This window comes from Ctenocephalides felis, unplaced genomic scaffold (assembly GCF_003426905.1).
Source record: "Ctenocephalides felis isolate EL2017-DRISC unplaced genomic scaffold, ASM342690v1 CF-g0.4_SCAFFOLD_03571, whole genome shotgun sequence".
In the NCBI taxonomy this organism is placed as follows: domain Eukaryota; kingdom Metazoa; phylum Arthropoda; class Insecta; order Siphonaptera; family Pulicidae; genus Ctenocephalides; species Ctenocephalides felis.
Genome location: NW_020539725.1, coordinates 57,873,189 through 57,888,747, shown reverse-complemented (window position 1 = coordinate 57,888,747; position 15,559 = coordinate 57,873,189). Strand labels below are relative to the sequence as shown.

The 15,559-nt window shown below is 26.2% G+C and overlaps 2 protein-coding genes across 2 annotated transcripts; one reads left to right on the top strand and one right to left on the bottom strand.

The window, feature by feature from the left end:
- Positions 1-1,057: 1,057 nt before the first annotated feature.
- On the top strand, positions 1,058-4,522 carry LOC113386375 (meiosis-specific nuclear structural protein 1-like). The gene is made up of 10 exons (XM_026624158.1): positions 1,058-1,207; positions 1,598-1,797; positions 2,069-2,272; positions 2,547-2,667; positions 2,727-2,897; positions 3,193-3,314; positions 3,616-3,702; positions 3,799-3,859; positions 3,980-4,153; positions 4,433-4,522. Exons 1-10 carry the CDS (start codon positions 1,058-1,060, stop codon positions 4,520-4,522), a joined length of 1,380 nt encoding a protein of 459 aa, XP_026479943.1.
- Positions 4,523-4,790: 268 nt separating this feature from the next.
- On the bottom strand, positions 4,791-15,046 carry LOC113386374. The gene is made up of 12 exons (XM_026624157.1): positions 14,809-15,046; positions 13,832-13,928; positions 13,168-13,418; positions 12,909-13,112; positions 12,096-12,847; positions 11,850-12,024; positions 9,510-9,707; positions 7,214-7,310; positions 6,879-7,132; positions 6,352-6,555; positions 5,364-6,112; positions 4,791-5,179 (listed from the first exon to the last, which is right to left on the bottom strand). The coding sequence occupies exons 1-12, from the start codon at positions 14,998-15,000 to the stop codon at positions 4,945-4,947; spliced, it is 3,408 nt and encodes a 1,135-aa protein (XP_026479942.1). The 5' UTR covers positions 15,001-15,046; the 3' UTR covers positions 4,791-4,944.
- Between the last annotated feature and the right edge of the window lie 513 nt (positions 15,047-15,559).

Sequence of the window (15,559 nt, the reverse complement as noted above, 5' to 3'; positions counted from 1 at the left end):
AACAATAATTATATAATGAATATAAATACAGATAATAATTATTAAAGTATATCAAATAAATATATAGAGCAATATTGTGGTAACACTGATAATCCGTCTAATAACTATATTTATTAATTTGCACCGCAAAAATCACTTAATAAATAACAGATAATAAAATTTTAATATTCTTAATATTAAAAAATATACATAAAAGCTCAACAGTGTAAAAAAATATCAAATATATATAATTAGTTTTATTTTAAATAATAATGTCGCAAAGTGAAACAAATAAAGATTCAAGTGAAGGAGATGAAAGGTAACCAATTTTTTCTAATAAAAAATAATTTATATAAATGATTTTAAACTTAATCAAATAAATTAGAATAAATTATATGTAAAATATTGTATTAAACTGTAATTGAGAACGTTTTCATAAAAGTTTGTATAAAAATTACTGTAATTCAGATTTATCCAAAGACTTACTTAACTCATATATGGTTATTAAAGCTAATGAGCTCTTCTATAAAACAACGATAATTTTGATTCTGATTTGATTTTCATGTTTACTTGTTATTAATAATAAATAAATCATTTCAATTTAAATTATTCTACATATTTTTTAAAATCGTACATATAAATCTTAGATGTAAATTTTCTGAATTGCTATTGTTTCTAAATAGCATATTAAAATAATATCCTTAGCCTTTGTTTCGGAATTAAATGTTAATTTTTGGCGCTTTTAATGAAACTTAATATGATGATAGAATTTGTTATATAAACTAACATTGTAAAATATTAGAGGCTTATGAAAAATTGTTGAACTATAAAAATTCATTAAAGATTGAAAGTTATTTTAAACCCTACATGCATTCAAACTGTATACAAAATTTCAAACTGTAAAGTAAAAATGTAAATTTATTCATAATACAGACAAAACCGATATGATTTATAACCATTTGAAACCAAAAAAAACTATTGAATTAAACTGATAATTTATAAAAAAAATCATTCTATTAAATATTTCTGGCACAATTTTCATTTTTTGCTAAGATACGAGTTGTATAGAAAAGCCACTATGGTTCCTGCAACCGAATGGCGAAGAATGCAAGAGTTGGTCAACCAAAGAAGATACGAATATCAGTTGAAATCTTTCCAGAAAAATTTTGATAAATATTTAAAAGAAGGATCAGAGGCTTTGTCATCGAAATGGACTGATAATCTCATTGTAAGTAAATAACATATTTAAAAAAAAATTATTATGAACTCTATTCGTTTTGATGTAAGCACATTTTTAAGTTAATTATATTTTACTTAATTTTATGATATTTTTCCAAAAAATTTAGTAACTATTATGATGTATTATATTAACTATCATATTTGTTTTAAATTATATCACAAATGGTAATTGAAAAAAAAATTATATTTGTATTTACAAACTTTCTATTCCTATATAAATCTAACCAGAAGTTACATGAATGAATTTGATTGTACTATCACAGTATTTTTAGAGCGTTCTAGAGATATTTTTTCTCTGTACTTTATCGCTTGATTTTATTTGTTATAATTTTATATATGTATTTTACATTGATTGATAATAAATATAATTATTAATTAGAAATTAAAAGAAGAAAACATGCGAAGAATGTTGGAAAAACGTGCTCAACAAGATCACAGGATGACAGAAGAAGAATTTCAAGAACTCAAAAAGAAGAGAACTGAAATAACACCAGATCAGGCTAGAACCAGATCGAAATTTATTAAGAAAATTGAACCATTTTTGAAAAGAGATGTTGCTGGTCCAAAAATGCTAGAAAGGTAATAGCTATTTAATTGCTTCAGTTGCAATAAAATTATAAATTTGTAATAGAAATACATTTTTCTGGATTTCAGTCATAGAGTCAGTTAGACCAAAATTTATTACAATTATAAAAAATTATTCATATATTACAGTATAAACTGTTTTCATATATCATATAGTATAAATTTGAACCAAACAATTAATAAAGCAAAAGATAAATATTTAATAATTTTACTTCTTGAATAAATTTAATTAGTTCTAATATTTTTATTTTTTATACTTTTTTAGTGCTTTGCTCATAAGTGATGTAATTTATGAAAGAGATCAACAACTTGAATACCAAGAAAAACTACGAGATGATGAAAAACTTAAAGAAAAACTTCATGGTGAATTTGTTATAAGAGAAGCCAAAAAACATTATATGGAAGAAATGACCAAGAGAAATAAAAGATTGCAGGAATATGATGAATATAAGAATTCTGTATACCAACAGTATGTACATTTTCAGACAAAATTCTAGACATTAACATTAATGGAATATTTTTGTCTAACTAAATCCAGTACACAAAATCTAAGAGTTTTTTGATCTAAGAACTTGTTTACTCTTTTAAATCAAAATTACGAAATGTAGTTTCGGAAATTGCATAAATCCGTACTAATTTAGAATTTAGGCAATTTTTCAGCACTCATCTAGTTTTTAGTGTGAAAAATAAGATATTAAATTTATGTTTCTAGTGTTATGAAGTTGACCATTTTCATATTTTAGAAAATTAGAGCATGCCCACAACAAAAAACTAGAACTTGACCAAAAAATTAAAGATGAGTCCAAAGAATTGGAAGAGCAAACTCAAAGATTCAACAATATACTGCAACTCGAAAATTCAAAGGTAAAATAATGGAATTTATTTATTGTTTATTTTAAAATTTACTATGTGATTTTCACTAGATATTAAAGAGTAAACAACAAGCAAAACAAAATTATTTAGAATGTTTGGAGTTAAAACAAGCACATGATGAAAAAATGCAGAAAATAAATGATGCTGAACGCCAAGATATTCAAAAATTTGAAGAAGGCCAAGTTAGATTGAAAGCTATTACAAAAATGAGAGAAAAACAGGTGATTCTGACAGAATATTTATTTCTAAAAAAATCTGTTCAATATGAATAATAAAAACTAAAAAATATTCTCTTTGCTGCTACCGAAAAAGCAGAACAGAGTTGGTTTCGAGATGCAAATTCAACTTTTGGGTTATATCAAAATAATTTACACTAAAACTTAGGTATAAATTTGGTATTCATCATAAATTAAAATGATGATTGTATGAATTGTACTACATGAAAATGATATTTTTGAAATTCTGTACAAAATACAAAGAATAATTGCTAAGTCTTTTAGTTTCTATATATTTTAGATGAAACGAGAAAAAGATGAAGAATTAAAAAGAGTTTCCAAGAAAATTTACTCTATGATCAAACCAGATTATACAGAAGAAGAAAAATGTCTCAAAAACGCTGAAATAGAAAATGACCTAAAGTAATCGCTTCAAAAATTTAATTTTAATTTTATTTTTAATTAATTTCAGTTTTAATTTAAATTTCCAACATCTATAAAAAATATAGAAACGATTTGACATTCAAAGCACCAGTTTTCTTTACTTTTCCTATACAGTTGCTTTTTTTTAAATTGAATATTTAATGTGGGTATATTTGAAATTTAAAAAAAATTAATTATTAAAATTGGATTTATTAATTAAAAATTGGATTTATTAAAAATTGGATATATTAAAAATCGGATTTATTAAAAATTGAATTTATTAAAAATACTTTTTTATCAGATTTCATGAACGCCAAGACAAAATGTTAGAACACAAAAATAAATTAGCAGAAGAAAGACGAAAAACTTATGAAGAATATCTTAGAGAGTCTGAAGCAAAAAAACTTCAAGAAAAAGAATTTAAGAAAAATGAAATTCTTAATGCTGAAAAAAATCGAAAAATTACTTATGAGCTACAAAATAGAACTGAGAAAAGAATTCGTGATATTATGGAGAAAAATAATGAAGATTGGGCTAACCAGATGGTAAAAATAATGGATACTCCTTATATTCACTAACAAAAAACTGATTTAATTAAACATTTAATTTAAATCAATTAATAATATCCGAGTTATATTCACAATTTTTTTCTTTAATGATTTTAGAAAGAAGTTGAAAGAGTTAAAGCTCTAGAAAGACAAGTAAACAAAGAAGCTAATATGAAAGTTTATACAAATTATCAAGAAGATGATGAACATTTTTTTAAGTATGCGAAGAGTATTCTTAGAAAATATAAAAATCAGGAGAAACCTTTGTTTCCTATACATGTGGCCATACAGGTAACAAAATAAATTAAAATATATTAAAATAATACTTCATAAAAATAGCAATAATTTCGAATAATTCATTTAAATATTGAATATTAGATCATATAAAATCTGAACATAAGTAGCAATTTCAAAAATATAAGACTAATTGAAATTAATTTAATATAATAATTAGATTTGAATTTTAAAGAGCATAATGTACTCCATAGAGATTAATAATAATATATGCTTCTCTAGAAAAGATTATTTTTATAATTAATTTTAAAATAATTATCTTATACGCATTTTCAGAAATATAAAGATGCAAATGAGATCGATAAGAAGATTGTGGTTCCCAAACATTTAGTATCGAAAGTTCCAATAAATAAAAAATCAGAGTAAACTTGAGAAGGTGTGGTAAAAAAGTATTTTATGTTTTTTATGAAAAATGTATGAAAATTTTAAAATTTAATATTATATCTACAGGAGCAGGAAAAAATTATAATTTTGAGAAACTGTTCTCAAATTATTCACTTTCATCATTATATAACGCATAAACGAAAAAGATGTGATAAATTGAAATTTCATATACGTGCTTATTTATATTATTTAATGAGAATATCTGTATATGTATATAAAAGTATATAATATGCTTTTTATTCTTATATAAAATACGTATAAAATTAAAATACCTTGCATACTAAATATATATCTTCAAGAATTTCAGAATAAAATTATTCAAACAACCGTAAGTAACGCAGCCTCAATTAATAAGTTAAAGCTTAAGAATAAATTAACAAAATAAAATTTGTATTAAATAATAACTATAAAATATTTAAAAAAATAAATACTGCATATACTGAACAAATTGATGTCATTATATAAATATTGCTAATACTTCTCCCAGAGTTATACAGTTGTTCCCAAAACTGCAATCTTTCTTTATCAGGATCAACTCCAGTTTCTAATTTTTCTCCAATGTTTAGATAGTGCATTTTTTCCTTGGTCATACTTTGCCAGATAACTGGTATTAAATCTGTTTTTTCTGGTGTTGGATTCCTTAAAAAAATAATAAAAAAATTATATGAAATTCTAATAGCCAAAAGATCAAATTAATTAAATGAAACTAGTTAGAACAAAGTCTTATACGATAGAATGAGACTACAATTTACTAATAAAAATAATCTAATGTTGGAGTGTGTTCAAGCAATTGTTTGTAAAAAATCAAAATAGTTTATCTTACCCAGTTTTTGCAAAGTTTGTCCACAACTTTGTCATTATTTTCTGCATTCTATCAACTTTACTTCCTGGAGTATTAGGAAATTCTAAACTTTCTATTTCATTTGTGAACAAATACAACAATTCATCAGCATGACAAGCTCTTTTCATATCGATTTTATACAATTGTTTGTAAAAACTTACTTCATCAAATGCAAATCTGTAAAAATACACAGCCTCTTTCGACAAATTGGTATGGATTTTAGCCATGGTATTGGTTTTTGTAGCTATCATGAAATCAGTTATTAAATCTACAAATTGGTTTTTCGTTTTATCAGATACTGGTTGATTTTGGAAGTAAAATTCTCTTATCTTTTTGGCAGCTTCTGTTTTATCCATTTTTATATCTTGGGGTACTAATAGTTCAAGATGTTCATCAATTTCTTTATATTTCTGGGGATCATCGAAGTATGGAGGCATGAACATGGTGCCTTCGCCATCAGTGTTTCCTATCATGATGGAAACTTGGTTGAATTTACCGGATTTTTCGATTTGTAAAGGGTGTTGTGTTAAAAAGGCTTCGTGTCCAGGATGTATTTGTTCTGTGATTGGAGCAAAAGCAATATCACTCATTTTTCCTGCATATTGTGGAGCACGAGTAATATTTTCAGCAGCTTCTACCAAAGTTTCAACTGGTACATTTAGGAGAAATGTGAGGGCCTTTTCTGGTTCAGTAAATGTGTAGTTTAATTCTTTACATAGTTCTTTGACCCTCTAAAATAATAAGAATAATTGATAAGAATCATATTTAGATGATTCATAAAAATGTATGGTCAAAATTTTTTATCTACATATTTTAAGTGAACGAAATAATAGTTCCTGAATGTAATTAATTAGTTATATTTTTTGATACAGTTCAAGATATCAAATTTAACGATTACATTTTCTTCAAACATTTTTGCAACAATAGTTTCTTTAATATAATTTCTATGTTTGCTATACCAAAAACTTACCGCCCTCGGATTTTCTTCATGAGCCCAATAGTTTAAAGCTGTTCCACTCTGCATAATAGCTTTATGAAAAAGACCTTTTGCCATATCAGAGAGCAAAAGGTAATGTACACAGGAACCACCAGCTGATTCTCCGAATATTGTCACATTATGGGGGTCACCTCCAAAATATTTTATATTACTTTTGACCCACTTTAATGCAGCCACCTTCAAAAATAAAAGCAACATTATTAATAATATATTCTAACTGAGTAATATTAATAAAAATATTATAATTGACATTTTGGATGTTTTAGTTAATTCAACGATACCAATATTTTGTATCTATAGTATTCTATCTTTTTTCTTTTAAGTATAATTTTTCAAATCTTCATCATTTTTTTAAGTCTACATGAATTTAATTTTATATGCAAGTTCTCGACCGGGATTTGATCCGAATACCCCTGCATCTACAGGTCAACATTTGACTACTTGGCCATATCTAACCACAAAATTTCGATTGAATTTTATGAAATTTCAACTCAACCAACCTGATCTTTCAAGCCCATATTTCCTGGAGCGTCTGGAATATCCAAGCTCAAGAAACCCAAGGCTCCAAGGCGGTAATTGATGGTGACTAAAACAACATCTTCTTCAACCAAAAAATGTGGCCCATACCGATATGCAGTTCCACCACCCATGTAAAAACTACCACCGTGGATCCAAAACATTACTGGCAACAAACGTTGGTCATCCTCAGGTATATGAGGTGTATATACGTTTAAGTATAGACAATCCTCACTACCTAGGAGAAATTTTAGTTATGAATCTATATCAAATATAATTTGTACCAAATATCTGATATTTATTATTAATTAATACTTACCAAAATAATATAAGCCAACCATGTGCAGCGATCTACAAGATTCGCCTTCAACTGTTGCATTTCTGATATCGTACCATTTACTAGGCTCCTGAGGTTCCTAAAAAATTAATTTAGATTTTTCAACTTTTAACAAAACATTTAATTTATCACGTAATGAGTACAGAACTACTATCATTGTCGTCATAAAACAATAAATATCTTCTTTAGATACGTTATCATGTAATCAAAATAAATATGTTTTGGGTTCATCATATTTATCTATTATAAATATGAGTTAATCAATGTAAAAGTTTTATGTCATTAAGTTTGTCTGAAGATATCAAAATTGTTATATGTAATCAATTGATTAGCAAATTGCTGAATTTATTATCTACAAAAAAATAATAAAAAAATTTAAAAAAAAATTAATAAAAACAAAAAAAATGAATAAATAAATAAAAAAATTGTTCAATCAAAAGGCAAAATATTACAAATTGTAATATTAATATTACAAATAATTTTAAATATACCAAAAAAGCATTTCTTTGTTAATATTTAGACATGTAGTTTGATATCAATAGAAAATCTAATACAAATCACGATGGTTATATATACATAGGAATTGACTAAAACTTAAAAAAAATTGAATTAAACATTCATTATTTTTTCTAGTAAACCTGAGTAAAAAAATTGAACTTGGTATGTTTTAGTTTTTTTTTGCTATAACTAGGATTGAATCCTGCTAATGAAAAAAGCTAAATATTAATTGTTCATCTGTTCTGGTACTAAAGAATAAAAGTTGTACTAGAACCTTTTTAAAAGCCAATACAAATATATATTACTACTGCTTGATATCAAGAATTTATAGACGTGGGTAAAAACTTCCTTTGGGTGATATGGTACATCTAATAGTTCAGCAATAGGTCTTCCCAAAAATTACAAAAAAATTACTAATAATTAAAATCATTTGTTAGAATAGACAATAATACTCGAATCCATTAATGCACATTACACATTAATGAGTTTAAATATTTATTATTAATAATCAAAATTACTAACTAAATTTCATTAAAATAAGTAGTAAATTTTTGTTATAAATCAGATTATTTTATGCATTAAAAAGGTCATTATGTTTTTTTAAAAAAAATTCAGTTTGGCATAAAATTCATTTTCAATTTGTGAGTTTTATTTCCTGCAAATTTTATGAAAATATTCTAATCGTCATTTTGTATATAATAATTACATATTGATATATTACTTATGCAATACTACTTTACAGTTATATATTACTATTTGCATAATAATTAAGTTGATAAAGAAAAATGTAAATGACCTAAGTTTCATGGCATGTGAAGTTTTTATCAGTTCTAGTAATTATATTAAATTTTATTAAGTATTTTGCTCATTTATAATATAGTAAAAAATTCCACTTGTAATAAAATTATGTTTTTTTTGTTTTATTGTTCTTAGCAAACTGTACATTGAAAATTATGTAAATTAAAAATTATAAATCTTTTAGATAAAATAGGAAAGTTGCTTACAATGAGTATGGATTTGAATGAAGAAACATCAACTAATTTGAATAATTTTTTTTCTTAACTCGTATTCAGCATAAAATGTATGGCATAAATCGCTGTTAACATTAGTCATTAAATAGAAAAATTTGAAAAAAAATGATAAAATTAACTAAAATAAGTTTTATACATAAAAATTTTGCTGTGAGTCGATAGCCTAATTATTAATTAAAAAATATTAATAATTTATCACTGAAAAATATCAATAGGAATTGAGATAAAAACCTTGATACCACATTATCTAACATAAAATAAATATAAACATTGTCATCGTCGTTAGTGTGGATGATGTGATGATAATTATTGATTATTTCAATACAGACAATATAATTAAAACATATACAAATACATACATATCAAAGAAATTAAATAATTACATGCACCTATTTAACACGTTAATCGTCACGATAATACAAGAAAAAATCACTTGGACCATGGTAAATTTATCCGATAATTGAGTTAAAAAGTACCAAGAAAAGTTGATTTATCGAAGAAAAAAACTTTTTTGTCAAAATTCCTGGCAAAACATTATTTTTTATAACACACATATATGACTGACATGGCCCTATGATAAAGCTTATTCTAAGAAATGATTCGTGTAGAACTTCTTAGCGTCTGACCCATACGTCTGACATGGCAATTAACGTGTTAATATTAGACAAGAATATAAATGTTACAATGCTACTTTAAATTTTTTAAAAATCAAGTTTTTAAATTTAAAAAAAAATTCAAAATCAAGTTACCTTGAATCTCAAACTCCCAACAGGTGGTTCAGCATACGGTATTCCAGAAAAACTGTAAAACATTTTAGAACCTTTCGTAAAATCGACGGCACCTCGTAAAACACCTTGTTCGATTGTTACATCTACATAATCACTATAAATTTCAGTTGCTTCACTACAAATAATAAATAAACTTATAAATATTACAAAGGCACTCATCTTCACTCACTGGTTGTTTTCAAACAACTATTGTATTATATTATTGTGTCAGTAAAATTTGTCCGACAAAGACTGATAACACTCCTGTGAAGGTGGATATAATGAATGATTTATGCAGATTTGTTTATGAATATGCATTTTGTACAAAAACACGTGTAGGTATATTCTCGTTTGAAATTATGCTAATTTACACAAAAATTTAGAATATCAATATAATACACTAAAAATTTAGAATATCAATATAATACCAAATATCAATAATATACATATTTGGATTCGATATTTTGTTTGGTTCTTGATGCTCAAATCTAAAATTATTACCAAGTGATGAAATGTGAAAAATTCATTTTCATTATGAAGCAGCATGACCCGAATGCTATAGCATTCAAATTTGATGATCAGTTATTTTGAATTTAATTTTATATAACCTTACATTTTTGTAACTATTATGCTTGTCCAGGTAATAACCTGATACTTATTTTTGGTTCTATCTTATCTTTTTCCGGTGAACACTAATTAGATCGAGCAAATTGTGTAAAATAGTAGTGTATTTCTTGACCTGGATTCATCGTATATAACCAATAAATCACGTTAATTAGATGCAATTAATTATTCTACAAATAACCAATAAGAAATATTTAAATCCAATTTTTAGTTGAATACGAAACTAATTAAATAATGTAGACTCAAGGCAAATTGTTACAACTTCCCGTACCAAAAATTTAAATTTTCAAAAAAAATGAAATGAAAAAAATTTTCAAAAAATAAATTTATCCATAAAGCCTACATCAAAACAATAATCAATGAAATACAAATTCGCAGAGACATGTACAAAAGCATCGTCGAAGATCACTCAATCTGAACATCAGAACACTGCCAAGGTTGAATAAAAATGAAATTGATTTTTCTCAATCTCTCAGTTCATAAATTTATTTCCACAACTAAAATCCGAATTTGTGTAGCCCCTGTACATAAATTCCAATTATATGCAATCAGAATAATTTAGTTCAAAACGTCAACTTGATTGAATTATGACCTGTAAATCACAATGCTAGTTTCTTTTGAAATTAATATTTATATAATACTATATATGGCAAACGTTATTATTAGTAGACGAATTTGTTGTTAAGAAATAAGAAAAGTATATGAAATTAGAGTGACCAATCTTTTCCATATAAAACAGTATGTAGTTAAGAATTAATCAACAGAAGAATCACAACATTTTATATTAGGAACTTTTAAGTTCTGATTGTTGTCCAAATTAATGTCAATATTTAAATAATTTAATTTCAATGTATTAACCCATTGTAAAGACATTTTAGGTGTTAGATTCCTGAAATCTAAAACAGTACATAATTAACATAAATATTTTTTAACTTAATAAATGTTATTTTTAATAAAACATGCAAGATTTATGCTAATGTCGTCTTCATCAATTACGCAATCTTGCGCATATTAGTTTGTATTTAATATCTGATTTGGAATATAATTTACGTAATAAAATTAATTTTGATGATGATAATTTTAATTATAAAAACAAATATGATTCAAATAAACGATAATATACACGAGAGACTTTGAACGGTTATGAATATTTTTATTCCTTCATTCATATAAGTATTTTTTATAAAAACAATAATTTACTCTGAATTAAAAAAGATAATCTTTCTATGCATTAAAAAATTAATATAACTTTGTAAAATGATTTCGGGCTAAGTATTATTATTAATAATAATAATAATAATAATAATAATAATAATCTAATGTGATTATAAGGCCTATTAAAAAATTGATCAGTAATCAATTGATCAGTAAGTAATTAGTGTTGTTTTTAAAATTGTATTATTTTATTCATTCTTTAACTTATTCCTTTAGAAATTTTCATTGAGAAATTTGATATTTCAGTATCTCTAATTGAATATATATTTTGTATATTGAACAAAATATAATAGATTTTTTTTATTGTAGATATACAATTATTGTCTTGTTTTGTTTCTAAGTTCTGCAACAAATTGCGAAAATATGTAATTTGTTTTTAGAATTATGTTATAAGTTGAGACAAAATTTAATGCATAAGTTACCCTTTGTATTTTTATAAAATTTTCTGTTAATTTGCTGATATACCGGCAATACCATATCTTATTCTTTATCTTCACGTGATATTTCATTTAATGCATTTTCCCAAAATTTGACACGAGCCTCTTCAGGATTTGTTCCCAAAGTCAAATTAGTGCCAATGTCCAAATAATATAAGTTTTCTTTGGTGGCAGGCTCCCATTTTACAGGCACTATTTCGGTCACTTCGGGTGTTGGATTACTAAAAAGGTAAAACATACTTATATCAAAATCTGTATTTTAATTATTAGTAATAATTATTATTGTACGAACCCAGTTTTGATGAAATTTGTCCACAACTCGAGCATACGGTTTTGAGTCAAAACCACACTCGGTTTGTCTTTTTCCAAAGGCATAATATCGATTTTCAAAATGTTTGGCATTTCTTCTCCATGACAAGCACCTACAAGAGTACTATTCTCATCAAACAATTTTCTAATAGGATTACTTTCCGCAAACGAATATTCATAGTAATAAACTGGCTCATCTTGGTGTTCCACAGTTAATTTCACTTGTTCATTAATTCCTCTTGTAAACCAATCATCTCCAAACATTTGTGCAAATTGTTGATCACTTGTTGCAACTGGTTGATCGTTGAAGTAGAATTTTTTAGCTTTTTCTGCAAGTTTTTTAGAAGTTTCGGATCCACGAACTAGGTCCAAATCAGTAGGCAAGCCTTTTTCGAAATCAGCGTCCAATTGTTCTAACATATCTGGTTTTTGCTTTTTGAAAAATGTGAACATATTACCTTCGGCGTTGTTGAATCCTACAATTTGCGGGACTTTGTTGAAGTTTCCTGATTTCATCCTGGTTAATGGAGTTTCTTCTAAAAATGGCTGGTGGGTGGGAAAGACTTTTTCTACAGATGGTACAAACACAAAGTCATCTATCAATTGTCCTTCGACCACAGAACGTAATTTTACTGATAGAAGGCTATCTACTGGTGCTGTTTGCAAAAAGTCTAAGGCTTCTTCATTAGTACTATTTGAGGGAAGACCCAAAGCTTCGCAAAGTTCAAACGCACGCTAAAAATTTTGAAGTTTTTTTATTTTGATTAAAAATAAATTTCATTTTTAGATACTGTACCTTAACAGGATCTTTCTGTAACGCCCAAGGATTCAATGCACTACCACTCTGAGCAATTGCTCTTTGAAAAAGACCTGTTGCAGTATGTGATAAAAGTAGATAATGTACACTTGCTCCTCCAGCTGAAACACCATCAATAGTGATTTGATCAGGATCTCCACCAAATTTGTCAATATTTTCTTTTGTCCACTTCAAAGCTTCAACCTACAAAAATAGATTTATAGACTACTTGTTTACATATGCATGTTTATATAATTACCTGATCCAGTAATCCGACATTTCCAGGAGCACCTTCTAGCTCTAGATTTAAGAATCCATATGGTCCTAGACGATAGTTGAATGTGACTACTATGATATCATGTTCGATCAAATAATCGGGTCCTTGGAACTCATAATTTCCAGATCCTCTAATAAATCCTCCACCATGGATCCAAAATAATACCGGTAGTTTTTCACCAGATGTTGAAGTTTTTGGTGTGAAAATGTTGATGAATAGACAATCTTCATCACCTATATAAAGGAAAAAATAGTAGGTAATAATAGTTTTATTATAAAAATTTTGTTACTTTATTTGCCTATTAGTCCAGTCATTATAGTAAGTTCATCTCGGATTTCGAGATAGTCAGCTGTAAGTCTGTAAATACTTATATATTGACACCCTAAAGTTGTCTCAAAACCTATTTATGGTATTGACACTCTACTATATGTAGGTTTTGAGACAACTTTAGGATGTAAATATATAAGTATTTATAGACTTACAACTGAGTATCTCGAATTCCGAGATTCTTACCTAATTTAAGCTTGAATGACTGGACTGTATCTTTTCAAATATTTACTTAAATAAATGTAAATGTATTTTCTACTATGAAGGTTCTCTCAAGTCAATGATGAAATTTATCTTAAAATAATCATTAATTACTTACCATCAAGTTTTTTCTCAAGCATATTTACAGATCTGCAAATACTTCCAGATTGTGTAGCATTTAGAACTCCATCCCATGGTTCTGCTTTTTGTGGAGGCTGCAAAGAGAAAAAATGACAGTCATTCTTTTTTATAAGTTATTATGTAATGATCCGAATTGAATCTATAACGTGACTAATTAGAACAAATTTGTTCCAATTAGTTGTACCAAATATTTTTTTCTATTGTGCTCGATGTCAAGTTCTTCCTGTAAATTGTGTAAATAATTGCATGACTTCTATTGTAGGCGTATGGTTAACTATTTTGGACAAATGATATAGAATGTTACTGTCTAAAAATACTTTTACGAGGTAATAACTTTGACCTTGAAACCACAAGTATACAAGTTCAAATCTCAATAATACCTGATATCAAGTTGTGGCAATATCCATGTACTCTTGGAATTATAGATCAAATTATCTTTACTAGTAAAAATAGCTCTCACATAGTTTTAAAAAATGTAGCATAAATCTTGAGCTAATTTAATGTTAAAAACGATGAGCATTATTAAAACTTTTTTTAAATTGATACCAAGAATTTTTGAAATATTACATTTTGGTTTCTAAATTTTCAACATTCATATTTTTTTGGTGCACATTTGTTCTAGCAGCTATAAGAACTACTAAATTTTATATAGATGTTTTAATTTTCATCATATGTACCTACTATTTCTGAAGAAGGTAACCCAAAGGTTAACAATTTTCCTTAAGTAATAAGAACTTCTTAAGTACATATAGAAGTATTCATTTCTATTCTATATATCTAATATTACTTGAGAAGACAACCCAACGGTTTACCATTTTACCAAGAAGTCTCAAGATTATTAAAAAAAATATTTAAAAAAAACGAATCGTCCTTTTCTTACTATACTACGCAATTAAAAAAAAGAAATTTTTGTAACTATATTTGATAAATTTATTTTGTTTTCTCAAAACTCACCCTAAATCTCAATTTTCTTATGGGTGGTTTCGCATAAGAAATTCCCAAGTAACCATAATACTCCACTCCATTTTCATTGGTAAAAACTCTTCCTACTAATTCACCCTGAGACAAAGTCACAGTCGGATCACAATTTATTAAATTAACACTAACTAAAGTAATAAAAATGGTTAAAAATAAATTATACATCATTTTAAATATATTGTTATGCTTCAATAGACTATGTGTACCTACTGAATGGTCGGTACACAATGATACAAATGTTTGGGAAGTAATACGTTATATAATGTTGCCCGATGTTATTATGTCGAACAAATTTATCAGATTAAGACAGATCATCAAGTTCAATGCTAGTTTTTTGTCTGTATCACGAACGGTATCTAGAATAGTTTTTTGCTATTCTCTAAAATTTCAAGACAAATCATCTTAAACATTAATTGGTGCTCATCATTATGTCTATAATCTGTAATATACTATCAGATTAATGAGACTTATGTAACCATGTCATTCATATGTGTCAGAGGCAAAAATATCCACATGATCTGACATACGAGATTTGGCAAAAATGTTTGTCTGTAATATAATATATGTGTGACATAGAAAATATTATTTTTCCAGAAATTTTGTCAAAAAAAAATTCCCTGGATGCATTAAGTTTAAAGTTACTACATCAAAAAAAATCCTATATTATAAAGTTAATTTTTAACTTCCTGTAGGATAATAATAGTAATCGCAAAAAAATCGAAAATGC